Source organism: Mandrillus leucophaeus, unplaced genomic scaffold (genome assembly GCF_000951045.1).
Source record: "Mandrillus leucophaeus isolate KB7577 unplaced genomic scaffold, Mleu.le_1.0 Scaffold629, whole genome shotgun sequence".
NCBI lineage: Eukaryota > Metazoa > Chordata > Mammalia > Primates > Cercopithecidae > Mandrillus > Mandrillus leucophaeus.
This window is the reverse complement of record NW_012106797.1, coordinates 1,112,128-1,130,575: the sequence shown is the minus strand read 5'-3', so window position 1 is coordinate 1,130,575 and position 18,448 is coordinate 1,112,128. Positions and strand designations below refer to the sequence as shown.

The following is an 18,448-nucleotide window of genomic DNA, read 5'->3' as shown; positions in this document are numbered from 1 at the left end:
TGTGGTGTGAGAGACAGTTTGTTATAATTTCTATTGTTTTACATTTGCTGAGGAGTGCTTTACTTCCAACTATGTGGTCAATTTTGGAATAAGTGTGATGTGGTGCTGAGAAGAATGTATATTCTGTTGATTTGGGTTGGAGAGTTCTGTAGATGTCTATTAGGTCCACTTGGTGCAGAGCTGAGTTCAAGTCCTGGATGTCCTTCTTAACTTTTTGTCTTATTGATCTGTCCATTATTGACAGTGGGATGTTAAAGTCTCCCATTATTATTGTATGGGAGTCTAAGTCTCTTTGTAGATCTCTAAGGACTTGCTTTATGAATCTGGGTGCTCCTGTATTGGGTGCATATATATTTAGGATAGTTGGCTCTTCTTGTTGAATTGATCCCGTTACCATTATGTAATGGCCTTCTTTGTCTCTTTTGATCTTTGTTGGTTTAAAGTCTGTTTTATCAGAGACTAGGATTGCAATGCCTGCTCTTTTTTTTTTTTTAGTTTTCCATTTGCTTGGTAGATCTTCTTCCATCCTTTTATTTTGAGCTTATGTGTGTCTCTGCACATGAGATGGGTCTCCTGAGTATAGCACACTGATGGGTCTTCACTATCCAATTTGCCAGTCTGTGTCTTTTAATTGGAGCATTTAGCCCATTTACATTTGAAGTTAATATTGTTATATATGAATTTGATCCTGTCATAATGATGTTAGCTGGTTATGTTGCTCATTAGTTGATGCAGTTTCTTCCTGACATCGATGGTCTTTACAATTTGGCATGTTTTGCAGCGGCTGGTACTGGTTGTTCCTTTCCATGTTTAATGCTTCCTTCAGGAGCTCTTGTAAGGCAGGCCTGGGTGGTGACAAAATCTCTCAGCATTTGCTTGTCTGTAAAGGATTTTATTTCTCCTTCACTTACGAAGCTTAGTTTGGCTGTATATTAAATTCTGGGTTGAACATTGTTTTCTTTATATTGGCCCCCACTTTCTTCTGGCTTGTAGAGTTTCTGCCGAGAGATCCGCTGTTAGTCTGATGGGCTTCCCTTTGTGGGTACCCGACCTTTTTCTCTGGCTGCCCTTAACGTTTTTTCCTTCATTTCAACTTTGATGAATCTGACAGTTAGTGTCTTGGAGTTACTCTTCTCAAGGAGTATCTTTATGACGTTCTCTGTATTTGAATGTTGGCCTGCCTTGCTAGGTTGGGGAAGTTCTCCTGGATAATATCCTGAAGAGTGTTTTCTAGCTTGGTCATTCTCCCTGTCACTTTTAGGTACACCAATCAGATGTAGATTTGGTCTTTTCACATAGTCCCATATTTCTTGGAGTCTTTGTTCGTTTGTTTTTACCCTTTTTTCTCTAAACGTCTCTTCTCGCTTCATTTCATTTATTTGATCTTCAATCACTGGTACCCTTTCTTCCACTTGATTGAATTGGCTACTGAAGCTTGTGCAAGCGTAACGTAGTTCTCGTGCCATGGTTTTCAGCTCTATGAGGTCATGTAAGGTCTTCTCTATGCGTTTATTCTAGTTACCCATTCGTCTAATCTTTTTTCAACATTTTTAGCTTCTTTGCGATGGGTTCGAACATCCTCCTGTAACTCAGAGAAGTTTGTTATTACCGATTGTCTGAAGCCTACTTCTGTGAACTTGTCAAAGTCATTCTCTGTCCAGCTTTGTTCCGTTGCTGGTGATGAGCTGTGTTCTTTGGAGAAGAGATGCTCTGATTTTTAAAATTTTCAGCCTTTCTGCTCTGGTTTCTCCCCATCTTTGTGGTTTTATCTGCCTTTGGTCTTTGATGTTGGTGACATACAAATGAGGTTTTGGTGTGGATGTCCTTTCTGTGTGTTAGTTTTCCCTTTAACAGTCAGTACCCTCAACTGCAGGTCTGTTGGAGTTTGCTGGAGGTCCACTCCAGACCGTGTTTGCCAGGGTATCACCAGCAGAGGCTGCAGAACAGCAAATACTGTAGAACAGCAGATGTTGCTGCCTGATCCTTTCTCTGGAAGCTTTGTCTCAGAGGGGCACCTGGCTGTAGGAGGTATCAGTCGACCCCTACTGGGAGGTAGGTCTCCCAGTTAGGCTACACGGGGGTCAGGAACCTCCTTGAGGAGGCACAGTCTGTCCGTTCTCAGATCGCAAACTCCATGCTGGGAGAACCACTACTCTCTTCAAAGCTGTCAGACAGGGACATTCAAGTCTGCAGAAGTTTCTGCTGCCTTTTGTTCAGCTATGCCCTGCCCCCAGAGGTAGATTCTCCAGAGGCAGGCAGGCATCCTTGAGCTGTGGTGGGCTCCACCCAGTTCAAACTTCCCAGCCACTTTGTTTACCTACTCAAGCCTCAGCAGTGGCGGACACCCCTCCCCCAACCTCGCTACTGCCTTCCAGTTTGATCTCAGACTGCTGTGCTAGCAATGAGCAAAGCTCTCTGGGCATGGGACCCTCCGAGCCAGGCGCAGGATGTAATCTCCTGGTGTGCCGTTTGCTAAGACCATTGGAAAAGCACAGTATTTGGGTGGGAGTGTCACGATTTTCCAGGTTCCATCTGGCACAGCTTCCCTTGGCTAGGAAAGGGAATTCCCCAACCCCTTGTGCTTCCTGGGTGAGGCGATGCCCTGCCCTGCTTCAGCTCACACTCTGTGGGTTATACCCACTGTCCAACAAGCCCCAGTGAAATGAACCTGGTACCTCAGTTGGAAATGCAGAAATCACCTGTCTTCTGCCTCGCTGATGCTGGGAGCTGTAGACGAGCTTTCCTATTCGGCCATCTTGGAACCTTCTGAGGAAGTTTTCTTGAGCATTATTCATAGTACATTGTGTGTGTGTGTTAGGTAGAAATGCAGAGGACTTTCCTGCAACTTTGTTAAACTCTAAAATTTTGTGTGTGTGTGCATTTTTTTTTAATGTAGATAATCTTATTGACTGCAAGTAAGAACAGCTTTGTTTCGTTTCTTCTTTTTGATTGTCATACCTTTTTATTTTTTTTTCCCTATCTCTTGGCTAGAGCTATATAGTGGTGCAATAGGACTGGTAATTATGACCATTCCCCTATCTTGTTGATTTTAAGGGAACTATTTCAATATTGCACCTCTAGTGTGATATGTGTGTTATCACATAATAAAGAAATTTTATACTTTTTTAAAAGGTTATTTGGGACTAGGGGATGGTGAAGTGAGGAGGCCTTATACTGCAGTTTTGTTAGGTGCATCTTACTCTTCTATTCATGGCACATTATAAATTGGAGATACACTTTGCAAATATTTTCTCCCAATCCATTACTTGTTTTCTTATTCTCTTTACAGTGTGGTTTGAAGAGCAGAAGCTTTTGATTTGTTGAAGCCCAATATATCAGTTTTCTTCTTGCTCTATGAATCTTTGCCTAATGCAAAATTACAAAGATTTTTTCCTTTGTTTTTTCTAGAAGCTTAATAGTTTTAGTTTTATATTAGGCCCATGATTCATTTTGAGTTAACTTTTGTGTGTTACAGGGTATGGATCAAAGTTCTTTTTGGAAAGTCAGGGTCAGAAGAGCAAAGCATATAGACATCCATTTGTTCTAGAATCATTTGTTGGAATGAGTGTCCTTCCTCCACAGAATTTCCTTTGTACATTTGATAAAAATCAGTTAACCATATATATGTGGGTCTGTTTCTGGGCTTTTGTTCTATTGATCTGTTTGTCTATCTTTAAGGTAATAACACAATGTTATGTTTGTTGTAGCTTCATATTAACATTTTAAGTCAGGTAATGTTAAGTCCTCCAATTTTATTATTTTACAAGATTGTTTTGGCTGTAGTAGTTTTTTGCATTTCTGTATGGATTTCGGGCTCAGCTTGTTAATCTCTACCAAAAAAAATTGAATCTTGATTGGGATTGTGTTGATGAATTTATAGATTAATTTGCATAATTGTCGTCTTAATATTAAGACTTCTGACTCATGAACATAGTGTTTTATTTAGCTTTCATTAGTTTGAATACGAATGCCCCCTCCTGTGTATTTTCTCTTTGTTGATATGTAACATCAATGTCTTGTGTCTCAAAGACTTACTTAAGTACTTTTCAACAAAGTTGCATATTAATAGTATTGGAAGTTAATCCTGATTAGAAGTGTTAAACAACATATTAACTTTAATAGCTTGTCCTTTAAATGTTTATAAATGTCTTGAATTTATCAGAGTCAAAGGTAAGTCAGGATTCAAAAGAAACAATTTAAAAAGTCACATTTAGCATTTCGGAAAGATGAGGTAGGATAGAAAGTACCATAGTGGATCACAGTAAGGGAAGTAAGTGAAATCTTTTGCTGTAGTTTTATACACCCTCCCCACACACAGGTACATAGCTGAGACTTAAAACTTTTTTGAATCAAAATATGAAAAACTTAGGTCTAGAATAATAGTTATGTAGATATTTCATATAGGGTCCTAAAAGAGTTTTATATTTCCTTGACTTCTTCCTGCCCTCATTTCCTCCTCCCTAACTTTATTAATAAGTTCAAGTTTTCAGTTTATGTCTCCCTAATACAGAGTCATAACTATGAATGTGATGTATAATTCCCTAAAGTATGCATGCCAATTATATTATAAACAAGACATCTTTGTTGATTATAAAAGTTTCTAAAATTCAGTGCTGCCTAAAACAAATGGAAAGATAGGCATTTTTGATGCATTTCTTTCATCGGTGATATTTTAGCATTGGTTAGATGAACAATTATAGATATTTCACTGTGTCCCATCCTAAGTTCCAACATAATATGCTATGAAAGAAATTTTTAAAACTTGGTTTTGAGCCTACTTTATAACCAAAAACATTCTTCAGAAAATTTTCAATTTGTCTTTGTGCCAACTGCTTTGCTTTAGAAACACTAAGTGACTTTTTAAATATTTCTGGTTATATGCTGGTTTATTTATAGAACCCATGTTAATTTGAAAAGTAATTTACCAACTTCTGTTATACAGTATTTTACATTGTAGCAGTGAGTGGCAAAATAAATAAATAAATAAATAATAATTCTTGTTGGGGAGGGTTAGACACAGTCTCAGATACTTCAAGTGTTTTATTTCTAAAATTTCAAAGTGTACTTACTCATTGAGATTCCTATTAATACATTTGTTTTGAAATAACTTAATGGAGTTTTTTTAGATTATTTTATTTCAATTTTTAACGTTAATAGTTTGTAGTTAATATTCAAAGAAAAATAAATTCCTTTATTGTAGGATCAGCGGCAAACTGAAGCCATCCAGTTGCTACAGGCACAGCTGACCAACATGACACAGCTTGTTTCAAATTTATCAGCAACAGTAGCAGAATTGAAACGGGAGGTAATTGTTACTGCTGGTATTGTGAGACCCAGTGCATGTATAGAGATTGTCATAAAGTCAGGCTTGTTAACATGAACATAGTACCTAAAACTTTGACCAAACAAAATTGTAATTTGTAGTGAACTTTTTAAAAAACCAGAATATGGAAGTTTTAAGTTTTGGAAATACATTATCATAGTCTTTTGTAAAATATGGCTTTCATAATTTAGGCCATACCTATAATATAGGTATCAAACTTCTAGCAGGCCTTTTGTAAACACTGATAGTAGCAACACATACTTCATTTTCAGTTCAAAACGGCTTTTAAAGTTGCTTAACAAAGCAAAAATTTCATTGATTTAAAAACTTTTTATTGAGCATCTAGCATATGTGAAGTGTGAGCTGTACACACCTAGGTTGTGGCATACGGTAGGTAATAGTCCCTGGCCTCACAGGGTTTACGTCCTGGGGGAGGGATAGAATACATGTAGTAAATAAATAAATAGATGATAATTTCTCCTAGTGATACATACTGTGAAGAAAATTAAATATGTGTGTGTGTAGGGTGGTGGCAGTAAGGGATGCTACTTTAGAGTGATCTTGGAGAGCTTATCTGAGGAGGTGGTATTACAACTAAGTACTGAAGAGGAGTTAGCAGCTGCACATTGCCTGGAATGATAACAAACCTGTTTATAGCAGAACTAGGGCAAAGGACTGGAGAGTAGAAACAGTGTAATGTGTTTGAGAGCAGAAAGAAAGCTGATATGACTGGAGCGGAGTAAGTGAGAGAAGTGAAGCTAAGAAATGGGTTCAAGATATTGACAGAGGCCTTGTCATGTAGGACTTTGTAGACAATTTAGAGTTTGAATTTTATTTGAATCATTGATTGTATCATTGGAAAGTATTAAGAAGTGATATGGATCATGTCATTAATGCTTAGCACTTTGAGAAACTCTCCATTTGTTGCTCTGTGGAGAATTGCCTGTTGGGGAACAGCAGGAGCAGAAGCAGACAGGAAATCAATTAAGAGGTAATTGCAGGCCAGGCATGATGGCTTTCGCCTGTAATCCCAGCACTTTAGGAGGTCCAGGCGGTCAGATCACTCGCGGTCAGGAGTTGGAGACCAGCCTGGCCAACGTGATGAAACACCATCTCTACTAAAAATACAAGAAAATTAGCCGGTGTGGTGGCATGTGCCTGTAATCCCAGCAACTTGGGAGGCCAAGGCAGGAAAATCGCTTGAACCCGGGAGGAAGAGGTTGCAGTAAGCCAAGGTCACACCACTGCATTCCAGCCTGGGCAACAGAGCAAGGCTCTGTCTCAAAAAAAAAAAAAGTAATTGCAGTAACCTGGATGAGATGGTGTTGATTTACAGTAGGATTTTAAAAGTTCAGAATAGTGTAAACTTACTGAATTCAGAATATTTTTAAGTTGTAGAAAGATAAGCCTTGAGGAATTAAGGTTGATCTCCAAGTTGTCGGCTTAAATAACTGGGTGGTTGATAGTTCATTTTTATAAGATGGGAAAGACTGGGTAAAAAGCACAATTATTTTTTCTCCCTGAGGAGGAGATAGTGTAAATGGAAAGACAGACCAAATGTGACGAAATGTTAACAATTGGTGAGATGGATAAAGGTGTAAATATATTTATTGTTTTATTTCTAAAACTTTTCCATAGGTTTCACTCCTATAGAAAGAATTGGAATGCTGCAAAGAATTTTTTTTAAATGTCATAGTTTATTTTCAAAGAGCATGCCCTGCATTTCTGGTCTTTGAAGCACAGTTTAAAAAAATACTTAAAATGAGCTGGGGGCGGTGGCTCAAGTCTGTAATCCCAGCACTTTGGGAGGCCGAGGCGGGTGGATCACGAGGTCAGGAGATCAAAACCATCCTGGCTAACACGGTGAAACCCCGTCTCTACTAAAAAAAAATACAAAAAATTAGCTGGGCGTGGTGGCGGGCAGTGGTAGTCCCAGCTACTCGGAAGGCTGAGGCAGGAGAATGGCGTGAACCTGGGAGGCAGAACTTGCAGCGAGCCGGAGATCGCGCCACTGCACTCCAGCCTGGGCGACAGAGCGAGACTCTGTCTCATAAAAAATATATATATATATATATACACTTAAAATGATTGGTCCTTTGAATTTTAGATACCCTTATATTTTTCCTAATATGATTTCCTATGATTATTATTTAACCCTCTTCTTATCTCAGGTTTCAGATCGACAAAGCTATCTTGTCATATCTTTGGTTCTTTGTGTTGTCTTGGGACTGATGCTTTGTATGCAGCGTTGTCGAAACACTTCTCAATTTGATGGAGATTATATTTCAAAACTTCCTAAAAGTAATCAGTATCCGAGCCCTAAAAGGTAATATCAGCATTATATTTCACAATTTTATTTTTTTACTATGCTTTATATATTTTTGAGAAGTTTTAAGCAAATAAAGGGAGACAGGTAATTTCTTTCCCTATATGATTATCTTGAAACCAAAACATTAAAAACATCATTGGATAGTAAGATGGTCCTGTGCCTAACCTGGCTCTGTAGACTATAATAGAGAAAACACTAATAGTAAGTGCATGAAACCCTTGAAATATTTGGTTGAGAAAGATGCCCAAATGTGGAATTCAAAGGAAGAAGAGAATACATATTTTAATACAATACCTTTTAGACAAAGATCTTTAAAATTTTTTTTCACCTGTATTAGCAATAATTGGAGTGTTAGAGTTAGTCCTGTGCGGTATGCACAGTTCTCAATAACCTCTGTGTAGCCTCAACAAAAGAGTAAATTATAAGTACTTTATTCTTTGTAACCAATATGTATTTTTCTTAATGTGTTAGGTGCTTCTCTTCCTATGATGACATGAATTTGAAAAGAAGAACTTCATTCCCGCTCATGAGATCCAAGTCTCTACAGTTAACTGGCAAAGAAGGTAGATTTTTGTGGATATATAATATGTATATATAAACATGAAACTAGCTTCTGGCATAAATACAATGTCAGTGTTGTGTTCATGACCATCTGCAACAAAAAATGGATACAAGTAGCCTTTGTCTTCGTGCTGTGTCAAAGCCACTTTATCATTTTCACATTTTATATTTGTCTTTGTTCCTAAAAGCCCAGAGGGTAGGGAGGGGGGCTTAGCTTAATTAGCAGTTGGTAGCTTTGTTTGCACATGCTCCTGTTTAGAAGTATTTCTTTTTAGAAAGGGATGTTTGAGAAAGTTCAACAGATATGGAAAACCTGAATGTGCTCCCATAGCATCCTGTGCTTTTCTGCCTTCTCTTCTTATACAGGTAGGACCCCTTTTGTCTCTAGTTTAGGACTATGAGGCACTTTCTGAACAAAAATCTGGTCTCTTTTTTTAGCTCCAGAACCTATAATTAGGTTCCATTGTCTAATGCTAAATAAATACTTACATTTAAATGACTGGATGTGTACTGAGTGGATATTTTCCTATTTCAGTATCTTGTAATTAATGCTTATTAAGAGAATTAGGAATTTGTTGTCATACTAATATTAAAATAACTAAATTACATATTTAGGAGTGCTTTCTTAATAATCATTGGTTGTAGGATTTAGTAACTGAGTGGCATGTTTCAATTGATTAAATTATTCAAGTAATCATTCCTGGGCTTCACTGGTTTATTATTATCACAAAGTTTTATAGACTTAACCCATTACATGTGTGTTTACTTAAGGCTAGTAAATCTCTTCTTCCTTCTTGCTTTTTTCTTTTTCTTTTGGTTGACATGTCTTTTTATAAGTGAAATTTTTAATTTAAGTATTACATACAAGAAAGTATAATTATATGTGAAACTTAATGAATTTTCACGAACTGAATACAGCTGTGCAAATAACACCTAAATTAAGAAGTAGAACATTAGCACCTCAAAAACTTACTTGTGCTCTTTTAGTCACTGCCCATCCTTTCCCAAAATAGCCAGTATTTTGATGTCTAACCATTGTGATATTCACCATGCCATTGACTATAGTCATTTGTTTAGTTTTTTTCCTTACAGTATTCCATTATATACATATACTGTACATCATTCATTTACATTTAGATTATTTTCATTTTGAGGTTATTACATACTTTTGGTAAACACCTGTGCATTTCTGTTAGGTATACACTGGAAATGGGATTGGTGGATCATAGGATATGTGTGTGTTCAGTTTTAGTAGATACTGTCATACGGTTTTCCACACTGTTTTATGAATTTTCCCTTCTATCAGCTGCATATGAGACTTACAGTTACTCCATATTCTAAGACATTCCTTATATGAGGTGTACCCGTGCAATTAGAAAATACATTAGATTTTTACTTCTCAGCATTTCTAGTCTTGAGTGAAATCATGACTATCTTACAATTTCTCTTCTCTTTATCCAATTTTTTAGGGCCAAACAGATTAGCTTTTTGCACCTGATAATAGAATTACTTCTATTTTAAACAACAGTGTCATCTTGGTGTATCTTTACCAGTAAAGAAAGTTGAGTAGAGTACGTAGGAGACTGACTTTAGTCCTGATTCTACCAGTAGTTAATTCATTTATTTCTTCTATTGTTGGATAAGTTTTCTTGTTATGGCACTTATCATAGTATGCTTTGATTTTACCTATTTTTACTTGTCTTATTTTACCTCTAAGCTCTGTGGGAGAGACCATGTCTTTTTCTTATTGTGATAAAAATCACATAAAATTTATCATTTTAACAATTTTTAAGTGCACAGTTCATTAAGTATATTTACATTGTTTTGAAACAGATCTTCAGAATGTTTTTGTCTTGCAAACCTTAACTGTGTCCGTTAACCAATTCCCCTTTTCTCCTTTCCTCAGTTCCTGGCAACCACTATTCTATTTTCTGTTTCTGTGAATTCAGCTACTTCAGATACCCCATATAAGTGAACTCATACAGTATTTTTCTTTCTGTGATTGGCTTGTTTCACTCAACATAATGTCCTCAAGGTTCATCTGTATTATAGCATGTGATAGAATTTTTTTCCTCTTAAAGGGTGAATAATATTCAATCTGTGGTATTTATATACCTCATTTCCTTTATCCATTCATCTGTAAGTGGACATTTGGATTGCTTCCCCTCTTGGCTGTTGTGTGAGTAGTGCTGTTCAGGGGTATACAAATATTTCTTTGCCCATTTTTTAGTTGGATTGTTTGATTTTTTTGTTTTTAAGTTCAGGGAATTCTTTATAACCTCCATTCTGGATTATAACCCTCATTAGATAATATGATTTGCGAATATTTTCTTTCATCCTTTAGGTTGCTTTTTCACTGTTTGAATTGTGTCCTTGAATGTACAATTTTTAAGTCTGATGAAGTCCCGTTTGTCTATTGTGTTTTTGTTGTCTGTACTTTGGGGTCATATCCAAGAAATCGTCAAGTTCAAGGTCATGAAGCTTTTCCCCTATGTTTTCTTCTAAAACTTTTATAGATTTAGTTCTTTAATCTATTTTATATTAATTTTTGTATATAGTATAAGGGTCCAGTTTCATTCTTTTGAATGTGAATATTCCGTTTTTCCAGCACCATTTGTTGAAGAGACTGTCCTTTTCCCGTTGAGTGGTCTTAGCACCCTTCTTAAAAATGAGTTGACCATGTACATCAGGGCTTATCTCTGGGTTCTTTATTTTGTGCTATTGGTGTATTTGTGTTTATGCCAGTACTCTACCACGTTGATTACTTTCCTTTGTAATGTGTTTTGAAATCTGGAAGTGTGAGTTATCTAACTTCTTTCTTTTTAAAATTCTTTTCCTTATTTGAGGTCGCTTAAGATTTTACGTGAATTTTAGGGTGAACTTTCTATATAAGCAATGTCATTTTACTAGTTCACTTGCAGATTATTTTGGATTTTCAGTGAATACAGGTACAGATACTGAGAACAAAGACAGTTTTGTTTTTTCCTTTGCAGTCCTTATAGCTTTTATTTCCTTTGCTTTCTTAACTGTGTTATCTTGCATTTTCAGCAGTGTTAAATAAAAGTAATTGATAGGCATCTTTGTCTTGATCCAAAGGGAAAGCTTACAGTGTTTTACTGCTAAGATTGTATTTGTCATAGATGTTTTGTGGATTTTTTATTATGTATTTTGTCATTATGTGTTACCTATTGTCATAGGTATTTTGTAGATTTTTTATATTAGATTTTATTTCCATTTTTTATGTTACAAACATGAGTTATATTCAATTTTCTAATGTTAAACTTATATTGCATTTTAAATACCAGTTGGTCATGATATATATGTGTGTGAATTTTGTATTGTATGTATTATTTCCACATAATTTTGTTAGATAATTATTTAGGAATTTTGCACCTATATGAATAAGATTGGCATGTAATATTTTCTCATGTTGGATTTTGGTATGTAAGGGTTATAAAAATTAGATAGGCAGGGGTATCCCTTTTTATTTTTCTTTTTTTCCTCCTTCCATGCATTCATTAAGATTTTTTACTGGGGGGGAAGTAAATATTCCCTTTTACTGCCATTATGTTGGAAGTTGTGTACTGGTTCTGTTCTTTTACTAGTTACCCTAGAAGTCACAAGTATTAATGTTTGCCAAAGTCTCAAGTTCATCAATACTTGTATCTTCTCCTGAACAATACATAGATCTTTTTTTAATTTTTTATGTTTTTATTTTTTTATTTTTTGGGACAGAGTCTCTCTCTGTCGCCCAGGCTAGAGTGCAGTGGTGCGATCTCGGCTCACTGCAAGTTCTGCCTCCTGGGTTCATGCCATTCTTCTGCCTCAGCCTCCCGAGTAGCTGGGACTACAGGTGCCCACCACCTCGCCCGCCTAACTTTTGTATTTTTAGTAGAGACAGGGTTTCATGTCTTATAGTTAGCCAGGATGGTCTCGATCTCCTGACCTCGTGATCCACCCTCCTTGGCCTCCCAAAGTGTTGAGATTACAGGCGTGAGCCACCGCACCCGGCCTACATAGATCTTAAAACTCTTATTTGTCCCAAGTCTTATTTGTGTTACTGTTCTTGTATATTTTAATTCTATTTTTTCTGCTTAATTTTAACTCAACAAGGTATTTCTTTTTACACTTAATGTTCATTTAAATTTACCACGTTTACTAATTTTTTATTCTTGAGAGCTTTCATTTGTCATTAGTTAAAACTGAAATGTTCTCCTTTTTCTTTATCATTTTGAGATTCGTGAGGCTCTTTGGAGCTCTGGATTGGTAGGTTTCTTTTATTGGTATTGAGAAATTTTCAACCATTATTTTTTCCTCCCAGATATTCCCTGTGCTCCAGTCTCTTTTAGATTCTCATATTTAATTTAACTTATTACTTCTCTGTGTATCTTCCCTGTCTTGTAAACATTCCACCTTTTTGACTTTTTGTGCTGTATTTTGGATGATATCTTCTGATATGCTTCCAGGCTAGCAGTCTTACTGTTACTAAGTTTATTCGTTGGTTTTTCAATTTCAGTTATTTTTTCCATTTCCAGGAGTTCTTTTTGTATTTTTTTAAAATCTAGGTCTGTATTTTCCTTGTTATTTGTTTCCTGCAGATATTTTCAAGCTTATTTTCTAGACATATTAAGCATAATTGTCTTTATAGTTTGTGTTTGATAAATCTAGTATCTTAAATTTTTGTGAATCTGTTCATTGTCTTTGTAAGCTCTTACTCAAGGTGCGTTGTGTCTTTGTGTGCTACTTTTTCTCTTTGAAAAATTATTTGTAGTGATATTTGAGGCCTAGAATATAGGTTCTTATTTGAGAGGGAATTTGTGTGTTTTACATTAGTGTAATACCTTACATTCATGACTTGAGGTTTGTTGAGCCACCAGGTGATGATAATTTGTACTGCAAGTTCATGCATGGTTTCATTCTTGCCCTGAGCGTATAATCCTTTGAGGTCTCAGTTTGCTGTACACAGGAAAATGGTATCTTATGACACTAAACTTTGGGTGGGCCCTAGAACCTGATTTCTGATCCATTTCCTTATGATACCATGAAAACCAAAGTTCATATATTCTTGTGTTGGCAAAAGTTTTCAGGGCAAAAATGACTTTTGTCTTCCACTTGATTGTCGGGGTTCCCACTTTTCTTTCAGTTTTAGCCTAGGGATTACTTTCTTGGCAGCTTTTCAATGCTTTTAGTGATTTTTTTTTTAAGAAAACAAACTATCATTACCTAGTTGCTTTCATTATAGAGGTTGATCTGAATAACATAGCCGTTTCTAAAAATATACATCATTTTTAAAGAAAGTAAATTAAGATTAGTAATCTGATAGAAATGACTGTTTAGAGGGATGTTTTGATATTTTCATATATTTGATGACTTTCTCAAATCTCTGAAAGATAATGTAAAAAATTACAGTTGGTTGAATTGTATTAATAAATTTCCCAAATGGGAAGCTTTTATAGTGAATTTGCTATGTGTAAGCTTTTGTCTCTGTCAGACCTTAAATTGTTATTTTTAGTGGATTGAATAGTATTAAAGTCTCATAGCCTCTCTTTAAAAAATATGTGTCTATTTTGTCAGTATGGGGGTGGGGTAGGGATATATCTTGAATCTGCTTAGAGTAATGAAACCTTAGAAACTTTGGGCTAAAACTAATAAATCTAATTTATTCACTATGCCAGAAGTGTTTATTCATTATTGCTTAGTAATATATATTGCACGTTCAAGCTGTTTTTAGATTTGGATTTCATAGTTTTGATCATAGTAATAAACAGAGAAAAATATCTTGGATATCTTTTTGTGTTTATTTCTCTAACTGGCTTCCAAACACGGTCACGACTACTTGTTGCACATTGTTAATCTACCTTTGTGACACAGTTTAGAGACTAGTCCTTCAGGGAAATATTCAGATGATCTGCAGGTTTGGTGTTCGCTTACCCAGGAATGTTTCTTTTCTTACCAGGTAAAAGAGTAGGGCTAGGCCCAAAGAAAGATCCTTATTGTATTGGTTGATGATAACCAGCTACTAGTTAACAACTTAAGGAAGTATAGTTATTTGAAGATAACCAGTCAAGTATAGGAATCGTATCATCTTCCACCTTGCCTCTTTTTGCTTACTAATTTAAAATACATAAATATATAGTTAACCTGATATAAATTAATTGGTTCTATTACTAGAGGATAATAAGGAATGATTTTTCTTATTTCAGTATGTAATTATAGCAAATCCACCAAATCCACTTTACATTTTACATCTGCTTTTTTTTCACTTACAGTAGACCCAAATGATCTGTACATTGTAGAACCCCTCAAGTTTTCTCCAGAAAAGAAGGTAATTGTTTATTTCTTTTTAAGTTTATTGCTATATTTTGTGATCATAAATGAAGAAAAGAGGTTGAAAGGTTCAAGGTAATTACCTTTAAGTAGTCTTTAATTGAATGTGTATTTTCTATCATGGTAATGGTATAAATAAATATTTACAGGGGTCAGCAAGCTGTGACCCACAGGTCATATGTAGTCTGTTTTATATGGGCCATGAGCCAGATAGATTTTCTCATTTTTAAAGAGTGATAAAATAAAACAGAACAGCATGCAAGAGAGAAAATATGGGACCTGCGAAGTCTAAAATATTTACTGTCTGACCCTTTACAAAAAACATTTGTTGATCCTTGGATGATTGTCATTATTTATTACCAAATGCATGCCAAGCACAGAGCATACACCATTTCTCTAATCCTCACAACCTGAAGATGATGTTATCCTCATTTTTTTTTTTTTAATGAAAAAACAGCAACTTGGAATGTACTTAGGATATTTTGGCTTCAAAGTCTTTGCTTTTTCATTTTGCCTTTCAAATTAAGTTATACTAATTTTAATTAGTAGTAATTTTATCTAGGTGAAAGAACTTGGGCTTTGTAGGAAAATAGCCTAAGATTCCTTCTCAACCTGGCTACTTACTACATTGTAACTTGGGCAAGGAACCAAACATCTGAACCTTGCTTTTCTCATTTAAGAATCAAGGGTAAAATACCAACCTTTCAGGGTTAATAACTGCCATAATACATGAAAGCAAACTATGCTATCTGGCAGTTAGTAGGTATTCAGATATTAGTATCATTCCCTAAACCTATATTCATAGGTAGCAGGTAAGCAATTTAAAGAGTTTTGATTCAGTAGTATTTACAAATTGGGAAGGTGATGGTAGTATCTACATAGAACATAACAATGTATGTGTTCTGTGCTGTTTATAATACTGTTTTACTTTTCACCAGGAGGTGGCACTTCTCTATTTGCTCAGCTCTCTAGGTGTTTGATAAGGTTACTATGGGAAGTATAATTACTAACTTTTCTTTTACTTGTGTTATAGAAGAAGCGCTGCAAGTACAAAATTGAAAAAATTGAGACCATAAAGCCTGCAGAACCATTGCACCCCATAGCCAATGGAGACATAAAAGGAAGAAAGCCCTTTACGAACCAGAGAGATTTTTCTAATATGGGAGAAGTTTATCACTCTTCTTATAAAGGTCCTCCATCTGAAGGAAGTTCAGAAACTTCATCACAGTCAGAAGAGTCCTATTTTTGTGGCATTTCAGCTTGCACAAGTCTGTGCAATGGACAGTCTCAAAAGACAAAAACTGAGAAGAGGGCTTTAAAACGAAGGCGATCTAAAGTTCAAGACCAAGGAAAATTGATAAAAACTCTAATACAGACTAAGTCGGGATCATTGCCGAGCCTGCATGACATAATCAAAGGAAACAAAGAGATCACCGTGGGAACATTTGGTGTTACAGCAGTCTCGGGACATATCTAAAATTAATTGAACTTTTCATACTGAAGACTTTTTTGTTGTTCTTTGGAGAACAGTCTGTGGTATTTGAAGGGTTTGGGGAGGGAGAAAATATTAATGGGAAAGGCATTCAGAAATTATGGTTTCTGCCTTTTTAAAAAGTAGATGGGATTGTGTCAATCTTGGTTAATGAGCTACAGTTTTACAAAGCTGATCACTTCCTATAAGGACAATGGTAGACATTTTATAAAGATGTTTTTTCACAAGATTAATTACTGGGACAAAAGTAATTTGGAAGCCCAGTTCCTTAGGTGGGATAGGAATGAAAGCCTAAACCTCTTCCTTTAGCTTTGTTCCTATTTCTTGCACCTTCCCATATTTATGTGCCTTTTGTCTATTTATAATGCCACTGGAAGAGGAGGGAGAACTTTTTCTGTTATTTGATTTCTTTTATAACTGTGTTAGGTTTTTGAAGCTACAAACACTACAAGGCTTGGAGGGGTCTGTGCCTGAAGCTCAGCAGTGTGGGTCAGACAGTCTAAAGATCCTAAAGACTTGCCAACTGGATCTTTGTTTAGCAAACTCACTGGAAATGAACACTTAATGGAATTTTTAAGTCTGTTCTTTTAGGTAGATGGTGATGCTCTTGTTATTTTCACTTATTCAGACTGGATTACTTCTTACTTAGTTACTAACTCAATGAGGAAAATAAAAACCCCTACAGGATCTTTTTTTGCAAACAAATTTTTGACAAATTCACCTTTTAAACATACTTAACCATTTGTGAAGGTTTTCTTTAGCTTACATTTTAAACATACACAATAAACACTAATCCTCCAAACTTTCACTGTTTTTATTAGTACGAATATAAAATTTGAAGGTTTGGCCAATTAGTACAAGTCTCATGATATAATCACTGCCTGCGTACATATGCACAGATCCAGTTAGTGAGTTTGTCAAGCTTCATCTAATTGGTTAAGTCTAAAGGGATTATTATTCCTTGATGTTTGCTTTGTATTGGCTACAAATGTGCAGAGGTAATACATACGTGATGTCAGTGTCTCTTTTTTTTTTTTTGTCTTTAAAAAACAATTGGCAGCAACTGTATTTGAATACAATGATTTCTTAGTGTGATTGTACAGTAATGAATGAAAGTGGAACATGTTTCTTTTTGAAAGGGAGAGAATTGACCATTTTGTGTTGTGATGTTTAAGTTATAACTTATTGAGCACTTTTAGTAATAACTGTTTTTAAACTTGTCTAATACCTTTCTTGGGTATTGTTTGTAATGTGACTTATTTAAAGCCTTTTTTGTTTGTTTAAGTTGCTGCTTTAGGTTAACAGCGTGTTTTAGAAGATTTAAATTTCTTTCCTGTCTGCACAATTAGTCATTCAGAGCAAGAGGGCCTGATTTTATAGAAGCCCCTTGAAAAGAGGTCCAGATGAGAGCAGAGGTAGAGTGAGAAATTATGTGGTCTGTGTGTTGTGGAAAGAAAATTTTCAATATGTAACTACGGAGCTGTAGTGCCATTAGAAACTGTGAATTTCCAAATAAATCTGAACACTTGTCTTTATTAATTACTGGCTCTTCTGTCTTTTAAAAGAGAAGTCAGAAATTATTAATCTTTGAACAGAGATTTAAGTTTTTGCCCCTTTTAAAACTAAATATAGCAACATTCCATTCAATATTGATCACATTTCAGCCAACTACAAAATGATTATATATTTACATAAACATTTTGCTCCCTATACTATCAAAATTTCACTTTAACTGTTTCATGTCTAAATACAGCATAACATTTTGCAACTTGAGGTTTATTTTTTCCTCTCCCACATTATAACTACATGAGAAAAAAACTTAAGAAGTGAAAATAGTAGTAGTTTTGTGCCTATTAAGAAGCAAAAACTATATAGATATTTATCCAATGGAATTTTAATGTTCTCTGATGATCAACCTCATTTTATTTCTTCTAATGTTAAGTAAAGCATTAAAACAGTATGAAATAAGAGGAAACCAGGGGATTGGTAAGAACAAGGATGCAAAGTAAAACTATTAATTGAATTTTTAAAAGCATTAAAGTTGTGGCTCACGCCTATAATCCTAACACTTTGGGAGGCCGAGGCAGGCAGATCATTTGAGGTCAGGAGTTTGAGACCAGCCTGACCAACATGGTGAAAACCCGTATCTACTAAAAAAAAAAAAAAAATTAGCCAGGCATGGTTGTGCATGCCTGTAGTCCCAGCTACTTAGGAGGCTAAGGCAGGAGAATTGCTTGAACCTAGGAGGCAGACGTTGCAGTGAGCTGAGATTGCACCCCTGCACGCCAGCCTCGGTGACAGAGTGAGACTGTCTCAAAAAAAAAAAAAAAAAAAAAAAAAAAAAGTTATGCATACATATAATTTGAGAAATTAGTTTTATAAGGCTTATAAAGTAAGAACAGAAAACAGTATTCTG

The 18,448-nt window shown here is 35.5% G+C and overlaps 1 protein-coding gene across 4 annotated transcripts in view; it reads left to right on the top strand.

Moving 5' to 3' along the window:
* SUCO (SUN domain containing ossification factor) overlaps positions 1–17,571 on the top strand; it is an 83,050-nt gene extending 65,479 nt beyond the window's left edge. For all 4 annotated transcript variants that reach the window (XM_012000420.1, XM_012000423.1, XM_012000422.1 and 1 more), the window contains 5 exons: positions 5,201–5,305; positions 7,495–7,649; positions 8,124–8,215; positions 14,483–14,538; positions 15,574–17,571. In XM_012000420.1, the coding sequence (XP_011855810.1) occupies positions 5,201–5,305; positions 7,495–7,649; positions 8,124–8,215; positions 14,483–14,538; positions 15,574–16,017 (852 nt within the window). In that variant the 3' untranslated portion in view covers positions 16,018–17,571. The remainder of the gene's footprint in view (positions 1–5,200; positions 5,306–7,494; positions 7,650–8,123; positions 8,216–14,482; positions 14,539–15,573) is intronic.
* Positions 17,572–18,448: the final 877 nt, after the last annotated feature.